Source organism: Sardina pilchardus, chromosome 6, assembly GCF_963854185.1.
Source record: "Sardina pilchardus chromosome 6, fSarPil1.1, whole genome shotgun sequence".
In the NCBI taxonomy this organism is placed as follows: domain Eukaryota; kingdom Metazoa; phylum Chordata; class Actinopteri; order Clupeiformes; family Clupeidae; genus Sardina; species Sardina pilchardus.
The window spans coordinates 14,087,476-14,097,577 of record NC_084999.1 but is presented as its reverse complement, the minus strand read 5'-3'; the positions used below and the strand labels follow the sequence as shown (position 1 = coordinate 14,097,577).

Here is a 10,102-nt window from a genome sequence, read left to right as displayed (position 1 = left end):
AGATAAATAAATAAATAAATAAATAGCTGTTTTTCACCAGATGGGACTGTGCCAGCAGGAAAAAAAATGCTTCACTTCACATCCCCACAGGCTCAGTAAGCCATATGTCCAAATACTTTTCCATGTAAAACCTCCTATTATTATCTTATAAGTATAAACCAGGGGCTCAAAAGGTCACAACGCTGTCATTGAACGCAGGTTACATCCAATGGACTCTTCACCCTTGATCATGATACTGCTCATGCATCCTCTGAAATACGTGGCAATATAATGTTTACAGCCAGTGCTAAACTCAACCTTTGAATTGGATTTAGTGCTCCACTGCTTCGACCAGACCAGCTGGAATGTGGTTTAAAGTCTTTCGCCGAAGATATTCCCTCTCAATTGATTTTGTTAGGAAAGTCCACTCTAAAAATAACCAGGATCAGAATGAATTCCTCATAACATGTCACAACTTCTCCTCCAATTACACAAGCATGAGCCACAGCATCAGAGCTCTTTCATTCATTCCCACACCCCAGCTCAAAGTCAACTGCGTTCGGTCTCATAAGTGCCAACACACACACAAGGATTATCTTAGCAGGGGGAGGGGAGGGGAGGGGAGAGGAGGGGGGAGTGTGCTACCTGCTTCAGTGTAGCCGTCGATAGCCAGAGAGTACTTTTCAATGGCATCTCCAAACTGTCCGTTCTTAAAGAGGTGGTTGCCTTCGTTCTTGAGGCGGGCCAGCGGCGGCGGCAGGTTCCCGGCCGGCGCGTCCAGGTTGACCTTACTCTGCTCCGCCCGCTCGCGCTCGGCTTTCTCCGCCGCTTGGTGAGCGGCGCTGTTGCCGTTGGCCAGCCCTTTCCTGGCCCCCTCCACTCCCTTGGGCGGCGTGACCGTGTACTTGTCGGCGCTGCTGCCCCCCCTGCCTCCCCCTCCGCCGTCGCCCCGGCCGTGGGGCTTCTTCTGCGCGTTGCCCATGTCGCCTCTCTCCTCTCCGGTAGCGGTAGCGGCCGCCGCGCAGCTCTCCCCACCCCGTCTCTCACGACTGCTGCTTTCAACTGCACCGTCTGCGTGAGACAGAGAGAGAGAGAGAGAGAGAGAGAGAGCAAAAGAGAAAGAGAGAGAGGGAGGGAGGGAGGGAGGGAGGAAAGAGTGCTTAGTGCAGTTAGTGATTACATCACAGTAGGGGGAGGGAGAGCGAGAGAAGCGAGAGGTCGGAAAGGGAAGAGAAGAGAGAAGGGAGGGGGAGGGGTCTGACGCAGGGAGAAAATCTTTCGGAGGGAGTTCTGGGAGAGCACTTCGGCGAGCCTCACACAGGCAAGACGCTGGGGGGAGGGCGGCACCGGGAACACGACCAGGCCTGTTAGTTTTGACACATACCTCTGGAGGGACAATTAACTTGGGCTGTGCTCTAGTCTAGTGGGTGCACTGGTGCTAGCAGAGGCTATTGGTGTGAGTGAGCCTGCTGTTGGATTAGTGGCTAAATCCCACAGCTAGCCCTACTGCTGGGGACTTGGAGGTAGAGCAGGAAAATCACTGTGTGTGTCTGTGTGTGTATAAGAGAGTGCTTCCACATCAGCGACGTTGTGAACTATGCCCAATTTCTATTCTATTCTAATCTACTTTACATTTACACAGATTTCTTTTTTGGGGGGGAACACCAATAACAGCTTGCTTTTGCATCTTAACTGCCTGGCTTGTTAAATTGCTTTCAAAAATGGCATTTTCAGAGAGTGGATCCTCAACTCAACAAATCACTGGATTAAAATGCTGCCTATTTAAGGTCATCACAGCATTTCCTGTTTTATACATGCAACTCCACCTTAAAAACATTAGCCTTGCTTCATGGGGCATGTGGAATGGACCATGCCGTGGTCTAGTGTGAATAATCAGGGGCATGTAAACATGCACAGACGACCCAGAAAGGCGACAGAGGTTACTGTCTGAACCACGAAAGCTGAACAGGAAATACTGCAGTCATGAGTCGGTCTGACTCAGACCACAACACTCACTGGCCTCGTGCTCTTTCTCCTCCTCTTCCTCCTCAATTTCCTCTATGAGCATTTTCTTTCTGTTAGCTGGCTTCTCAGGAACTCTTTCAGCCATCTTCTTATTCAGCTCATTCAGAAGTTTCTAGAGAAAGAATTGACTTGAAATCATTGCTATACATTCATTTTATTGACTACATTGACAGTGGCAACTATGACAATAGCCATACATGTTATGAGGATTTACTGCCATCTGGTGGCTATGAAGGGTAATAAAAATCCTGTCAATGTCAAATTCATTTCTATGTAAACTTCATTCATTTTAGAATTATTTTGTGTGAGAGGACGTTTACCTTTGCAATCTCATTATGAGGCTCTATGTGTAGAACAGCATTGACATCATCAATGGCCAGCTGGAGGTTTCCGAGGTGCTTCTGCACAGTGGCACGACGCAGCAGACCTGCACATCCACATAGCCACATCACTATAGAGCCACCTATAGGCCTATCAGCTCCACTTACTACACTGCATGTCCACCTACTACATAGTAGGTGCAGCACTTACACGTATCCATTACATACACTAGATTGTCAGTCTATTAGAATGTTAATGACTTTTATACTATAGTTTTTTGATTGTAACCATTCTCTGACACAAGCAGTTGATGTCCAATGAAAACAACAAAACAACAGCAAATATTCTGAGAAGGTAACAGTCTCTAACATCCTTAGACGGGAACAGTCTGAACCCTTTAGTGAGGCCAGCAGAAGTTTCTGTGCTGTTCTCGTGGAGAGGCTTACCTTTGGCATTGGCTGGCTCCAGCTCCAGGACCTTCTGGCAGTCGCTGAGGGCCTTGTGCCAGTTCTGCAGTTTGATCTCCGCCTGGGCTCGGTTGTTGTATGCAGCGACTGTTGGTAATACCGACAGACTCCTGCAGACAGAACATCATCAATAATGCCCTGTTCCTTCTCAACATTCTCATTTGATTAACTGACATCAGGAACTGGTTTGTTTTATGGTCAGTTTTACGATGAAAAACATGATAGGGTGTTTCAACAGATACAATGCTGTAAACTTACATACACACACCATACAGACCCATAAGATGCCTTTTCTGTGATGTTTTAACCCATAAGCTCTTCCTCAGACTTCTGATAACAACAGAGAATTGCCATCTTAAATATCCACAGTTCCAAAACCCATGACATCTGCTACAAATAATTCTATTTAGAAATGTTGTTTATCAGAAGTCTGAGGAAGAGCCTATGGGCTTGAGATATCACTCTGTAAAAAAATATTAATATAAACAAAATGAATTACCGTAATAGTTCTATTGTGTGGTGTGGAAGGTATGGTGGCCATTTTGTGTGTGGTTCTTTCCATACCTTCATACAGGACCTCACAGCAGCATGTGTGCTGTAATGATGTCTTATGCATATTATGTGCATTAATAATTCTGACGATACTATTGGACAAACCTTGTGTAATATGCCAATGCCTCCTCATAGTCGCCAGTTTTAAAAGCCTCATTGCCCTTGTCCTTCTCGCGGTTCGCTAAAACAACCTTTTCCTGCTCTGTCAGCGCTGAAATATGTAAGAAACAACTTTGAATGCACCTCACTTTCAAACATACATCATATAATTTAGTTGTTACATTGATATTCAATCTCACCACTTGTGTGCAGTTTTCTTTTAATGGCTTTTGGACGGCCGTGGTTGATGACTGTGCTGGCCGAGTCATTTGCGACCACCTCATCAACTTTAGCACATTCTTTCGCAATGTCAAATCTGAAATAAGAGAGTATGGTTTAATAAACCTTTATGCTGAATGTACAACATCCGTGTTGAGAAAAAAAAAAGAGATTTAAGATGTCTCACTCACTTGTCCCAGTCCTTATAGTCACGTGGGAGAGAAGCCTTGTTTTTGCTCTTTTTTACCCCACTGGCAGACGTGCTCTGTTTAACAATGTGAGATTTGCCCATTACAAGCAGAAAAGAGGGGTCTTTAACAACTACCTTTGCAGAGTGATCTCTAACGTCTGTTTTTATGTGCTAATTTCCTTAGCTATTCCCTGCTCTGCTAAACACTGCGGGACACTGGAAGACAAAGGCTCACCTGAACAGAGCAGTTTGAGCCTCGGATGGGTGGCACATTCTCCTCGTCACTGAACAAGGGGAGCTGTTTGAGCTGCACCTCACCCGCCCTCATCTCTGTCTCCCAGCTCTGTCCAAGGAACACATACCATTCACTTCATCCACATCAATGGAACACATTACTGTGCCCAGTGCAAATCCCTTTCAAGTGAATACGAGTGCTTAAAGCTGTGACAATGTGGTGTGACCTAATGTTTGACATATCCTAACCATTCATTCCCTACATTCACACAAACACACACACACAATTTGTTTGTTAAAAATGCTCAATGTGTATCACAGCAAAATACCTCGAAGAACAAAGTCTGAAAAACAGCCTTAACAGTACCAAAGGAAAGAAATATGCATACCATTCTTGACAACGGTGTGTGTGTGTGTGTGTGTGTGTGTGTGTGTGTGTGTGTGTGTGTGTGTGTGTGTGTGTGTTCAATATCATGCATAACAACCTTGAGTTCATCTGAAATCTGGCTCCATTCGTCTGTAGGGAGAGATGCAGCTGTCGCTGCAGGTTTGTCTATTCGGAGGGCACGGCTCCTAGGGTTCAGCTTCTCTACATGTTTCTCGCAGAAATCAATGAGATGTGGGTAAATGCCTTCTTCTCCAGACCTTAATGAAATAATTTAGGATAGTGAAAATTAGGCATATACCAGGCCAATTTAGGCCAACTACCACTAACCCTGAGGAATTGTCAGTACATGTTATTTTCTTTATTTAGATGAAGCAAGCAATACAAACTCTAATCAGCTTGCTTCACACCACAGACATACAATATTGCTTCTCACTGACCTCAGAACTTTTAAAATCTTTTCCAGGTACCCGACATCAGTGCACTTCTGAATATAATCATAATCCAGATGCTCTACTGGAATCTTGCTTGAATTGGTCACTTCTGTATTCAGAAGACCGCTCACTATTTCAGCACTCATGGTAGCTATTCAGATGAAAAAAGAAAGGTTGCGTGTTAGTTAAACAGCGACATAGAACGAAATAGAAGCACTAAAGTTACACATTAATGATGACCCAACCATACAACTATTAGATAGGTAAGGTCGCGGTCGTGCTAGCAGCTAACTGCTTGAAACGTTACGTTAGCCTATCCGCCTCTCTATCTTTGCTATCTAGGAAGTAAATTAGACAGGCAAATACAGAGGGTATATCCCTTACCTTGCCAAGTGTTAATGTTTCTATTGGCTTATATTGTGGCTGAAAATACAAACAAACACGTATTCAAAACAGACAACAATGTTTTCTAGTTTCTGCAAAGCACACCCAAAGAAGTAGAAACAGCGCGTGATGTTTCCATGGAGACCTGAATTGATAATGAGTGCTTCCTTGTCCCTCTGCGTCCTCTCTGTCACTGCCAGTGAAACAACAAATTTACATAGGTTGAACTATTGCATAAAAAATAAAAGTATTTTTGTTTTCATGAAATGGCTTTATAGGCTAATAAAGAACAGGGATCCCTTGTTTTAGGCTTCTAGGTGTTTTTGCATAAGAATTGTAAGTCATTTATTTATGTAGCAGAATTTCTACTAGACTCTTTCGGCAACACATGCTTCATGTGAGTCCATGCAAAACAAGTCCGTTTTGTTTAGCTTTTTGCGAGGTGTCACGTATTAAAGTATGCAATAAAAGCACAGGCTTTTGGGTCTCCCTGCACTTTTAACTTTTGTAGGAGGGACGAGGGTACGTTCTTTGGGAACCACACATTCGGAAATACGTCACGCCACCAATCACGTGGATGCGCACCAAATTTGAAAGGCGTTTCGTCCCTGCCTGGCTATTTGGTTCATTTCTGCGGGGTCATTGGTTTTGAACAGTCTGCTCAAACAATTCCATCGTTCTTGTTCATGCGGATGAGACTGGTTTTTAACACCGTTTTCACGTCATGTAAGTATACTTTGTTGAAACGCTGGATATCAGTTATCAGCGCCATTGTTAGATTTCTTAAGTTTTGTACAATGTCTTAAAATGTTATAAGCATATTTGCTAAATGTAGCAAATGTTTTCCGAAGGCGGAAAAACGGTGTCTAGCTAGCATACGTGAGCATTTGAGCACTGCCAGAGTATTTTGTTCCAATAGTTTAGCAGTGCGTTTGTATCTCACAATCTGTATGAGCATGTTAGCCACACGCGTTTGCATGCATATCCACTGGGCCCAGGTTGGTTTGCAAGGCATTTCCGTAGTAATAGTAATACTAGTACAATTAGCCAACTAACATTAGCCAACGTTTAATGTTAATCCTGGAGTGGGTTCCGCGTTTTCCTCGTCGATGCATCAACCTAAGGGGCAAACAGAAGTGGTTCTGTTTCGCAGACATAAGACTGAACATGCGCTTCTGCTGGTAAAATGAACATTAATACAGTTAATGTATTAGTTTGCTTAGTTGACATGTGTTTAGATACGCCCATTCTGCACTCGGGGGACGTGTGAGGAGGGATTTGAGCTTTGGCGGTCATAGTTTGATTTTGAGCGGGATGCTATGGGGAGTCATGGGGATTCTGTGGACGCAAATTTTAAAAGGCTGATTCTGAGGCACGCGCCCTTCTATAACCATAGCAATGATGAATGTTGTTGTTGATGTTGCCATAACCAGATGATCGAGTGTAAAATTAATGACAACCTAGCTGCTACCTTGCTGTCGACCACAACACGACTGAAATTGGCAATTGTTCATCTTGGCATAGCTTCACGTTGTTGAAATTCACCTCTGTTGGGTAAAGTTTGTTCATAATTATAACTCCTAAGAAATAAGTCACGACAAATGTTAACGTGAGTTCTATATTGCTAGCAAATTTGATGTTTACAAAATAGCGTTACGCTAGATTATGCTAGCCTTGCCAAATAGCACAACAAAGGCTAATGACTGACCCCTTGCTTTAATGCTCTTTTAATGCTTGGCTTTTAAATGAATGCCTTTCCTTATCTTTAAATGTTAGCTGCTACTGACATAACAGATATTAATTATGTTTCCTCTTTTTCTCCAGGACTCTTTGATATTTGATATTTCATCATACAGCTAAGTAAAACACATGGAGATGGAATACAGTCAGGGTTGTTCTTACTCCAGGGGCACAAAGGTTGGATGTGGAGGTTTTCAAGATGCTGACATGAATGCACCACATACGCCAGTGAGGAAGATGGCTGGAGCCATATATAACGTTCTGGGACATTATGCAGTGCAATGTGAACTAGAGACACCAAAGGAAAACCTCGACCACAGTTCCTTGTCTGTCTCTTTCAACACACCAAAAATCAAGTCAAAGGTGCTGCCGAGATGTCCTAGAAGAAGTCCTTCAAAAGAGCCTGCTTTCAAAGCCGCCTGGTGTGAGACTCCCAAGGTCTCCAAGAAAGATGCATCACTTCGAAGGCGCCTTCTGGAGTCCAAATCGGCAACGGATAGTAAAATGGGCAGCTCAGTTGCCTCAGAAAGCCTGGCTCTGACACTTCGGTCCAAGAATGAAGGGCCACTTCAGGGCAGTTTGGACTTTGACTCTCCGGATGCAAGTATGGTGGAGCCTTTTGCAACAAGCACTTTGAAAGTTGAGAACACTACTTTGTGTGGTAGAAGCTGGCGTTCCATGTTCTTGCATGTGAGATCGTCCACTCTAGAAGACGGGGAGTTTGTCATCCCTAACTCTCCCTTTCAGAGTAAGCCCCCTGGCTGCGTTTCGGATGCTGACCTCGACGAAAGCATAATTTCCGGTCTCTTCGAGACCAGCATACCCCACACACCTCAGTGTGATAAATTTATGCCAGCAACCAAAGATGATTTCAAAACTCCCATCAACCACTTGGCTGCCAATTTCTCAGAGAATCTGAGCATCCTGGGTACCCCGTCACTCAGCCCCTTCTGCCAGCTGGATGGCTCTGTGTGTGCCGACAGCGGCTTCAGTTCCCTGGGACTTGACAAGTCTCAGAACTCGTCTGTGGACTACGACGGCTCCTTCCAGGAGCTGGTTTCGTCTGCCACCCCCAGGGGCAAAGAGGCCCTGCGACATCCCGAGGTGAAGCGGCGCTCGCGGCTGGAACGCCAGCGCCGGCTCTCCACGCTCAAGGAAGGTGGCTCTCAGTCCGAGGACGACGTGAAGACGACCAGCTGCACGCCCAGAACAGAACCACCCCCGCCGAATGGACCCAGTCCCCTCTCCCTGTCCAGTTGTGAGGACGGCGTCTTTGTGGACAGGACGCCACTTAGCGCCTCCCAGTTGAGGCTGGAGGACCTTTCCCTGACGCCGGCGCTGCAGGTGGTGCACGCCATGAGCAGGCGCAGTGCTCTCATGCTGGCCGAGCAGACCAGCCTGGAAGAGCTGCTGCGCTCTGCCGAGGAGGACCCTCAACACGTGCCCAAAATGCCTCTGGCAGGACTCATTGGGCGGAAGATGGGCCTGGGCAGGATGGACGTCATGGCTGAACTCAAACACAGAAACCTCAGGCACGTCCTGGCAATGATTCTGAATCAGTTGTCATCTGAGGATATTTACAAGTGAGTAGTTAGCCATCATCAGTTAAAAGTTTCTTATTAATTAAGGCGTATACACACAGCTGGCGACGCAATGACAATTTATGGCAGGTGACCAGCAAAATTGAATAGAATCTATTGAAAATAATGGGGAAACACATAGCACTAGCATAGAAATAGCACTCTAATCGGCCCCTTTGATGTGTCATAGAAAACGGCTGTCTGGACAGTGTATCGCCACTCAATTTATGGGTGACTGCGTCACCAGAAGTGTGTAGTAAAGCGATAACAGAATTCCAGTCACATTTGACTGTCGCATTGCCGGCCGTGTGTGACCGCCTTTAGTTGAGGACTGTTTTTGGAAATGTGTTTCTAAATGTTGTATTTTCCTCTTTTCACCAGTTTTGGCCAGGTTTCTGATTCCTGGGATGAGATCATTACGCAAAATAAGAAGGCCTCCCACAGGCGAAAATCTCATGTGAAGGAACTGAAAAAGGCCCATGAGGTAAATGGCCATAGGCCTGTTGTGCTTTTCATCTAACTGGATTCATTTAGAGTGTGCTACTGGTCACCACTGTGAGATAGTATGTCTTCCCTCTGGTCTCTAAATAGCTTTCTCATGTTTTGTAGATGGGCAGTGCCTTACATGTCCCAGATGCAGAGACGCGATTGAACCTGGCGTGCAGATCAGCACTGAAGTGTGTCCAGGCCCAGTCCAAGACTCCATGCACCACTCCGTCAGGGAGGGCCTCCGCAACTCCCGTCCAGCAGAACCCCAAGCACTCGAGTAAACGGGAGGAGTTTCTTCAGGTGCGAGCTCCGACTTTTTCAGCGTCCACAGCATGGCATGAGAATAAATGGTCTGCTAAATTGTGTGTTTATTTAATGTTGAATTAATCCGTAATTCTACCCTCCTACCCCCCAAGGTGGCGAAGACTCTGTTCCGTGACGAGTGGCTGAAACCCTGTCCGCAGTGTCAGCACCCTGCAAAGTGCCACTCGGTGAAGAGAGAGGGTGTTTGTTGCAGGGCAGACTGTGGCTTCATCTTTTGCACAGCGTGCCTCTGTGCCTACCACGGCTCCAGAGAGTGTGCCCACCTCTCTGCCAAGCGCCGCAGCAAGAGAGACGTGCTGCCGGGTAGCGCTCAGAGCAAGCGCAACATCAAACGACTGTGAAACGTGTCAAACTGATGCACATTGTTTTTTGTATTTTATGTCTTTTATTGTTTTTACATTATGGACATTGAAGACCTTTTTGCCAGTGTTTTTTTCTGGTCATACCAAATGAACTTGGCAGCTATTTTGCGCTTTCTTGCACAATTGAATGTAGGCGGTGCCACAGAGTTTTTATATTTGTATGTGTGTATGTGTGTACATATTGACTTCATGCCTTTGCTGCGTATACTGTGGTTTTCATAGATTCTTTTAATAAAGTTCCCTTTTCAATGTATGTCGTGTAGGTCAGTTACTCCATCTTTATTTCAGTTCTCTGTAGTGGAATTGAAGTTGAGGTTT

General features: G+C 45.4%; 2 protein-coding genes across 2 annotated transcripts in view; one reads left to right on the top strand and one right to left on the bottom strand.

The window, feature by feature from the left end:
- spag1b (sperm associated antigen 1b) overlaps positions 1 to 5,391 on the bottom strand; it is a 14,056-nt gene extending 8,665 nt beyond the window's left edge. Inside the window, exons 1-11 of the mRNA XM_062538543.1 lie at positions 5,290 to 5,391; positions 4,912 to 5,056; positions 4,572 to 4,731; positions 4,088 to 4,195; positions 3,854 to 3,927; positions 3,644 to 3,759; positions 3,450 to 3,555; positions 2,772 to 2,902; positions 2,325 to 2,431; positions 1,996 to 2,116; positions 625 to 1,050 (exon numbers count right to left, since the gene is read on the bottom strand). Coding sequence (XP_062394527.1) covers positions 625 to 1,050; positions 1,996 to 2,116; positions 2,325 to 2,431; positions 2,772 to 2,902; positions 3,450 to 3,555; positions 3,644 to 3,759; positions 3,854 to 3,927; positions 4,088 to 4,195; positions 4,572 to 4,731; positions 4,912 to 5,051 — 1,489 coding nt within the window. The 5' untranslated portion in view covers positions 5,052 to 5,056; positions 5,290 to 5,391. The remainder of the gene's footprint in view (positions 1 to 624; positions 1,051 to 1,995; positions 2,117 to 2,324; positions 2,432 to 2,771; positions 2,903 to 3,449; positions 3,556 to 3,643; positions 3,760 to 3,853; positions 3,928 to 4,087; positions 4,196 to 4,571; positions 4,732 to 4,911; positions 5,057 to 5,289) is intronic.
- Positions 5,392 to 5,857: 466 nt separating this feature from the next.
- Positions 5,858 to 10,037, top strand: fbxo43 (F-box protein 43). The gene is made up of 5 exons (XM_062538542.1): positions 5,858 to 6,015; positions 7,114 to 8,612; positions 8,991 to 9,093; positions 9,219 to 9,398; positions 9,515 to 10,037. Exons 2-5 carry the CDS (start codon positions 7,159 to 7,161, stop codon positions 9,761 to 9,763), a joined length of 1,986 nt encoding a protein of 661 aa, XP_062394526.1. The 5' UTR covers positions 5,858 to 6,015; positions 7,114 to 7,158; the 3' UTR covers positions 9,764 to 10,037.
- Positions 10,038 to 10,102: the final 65 nt, after the last annotated feature.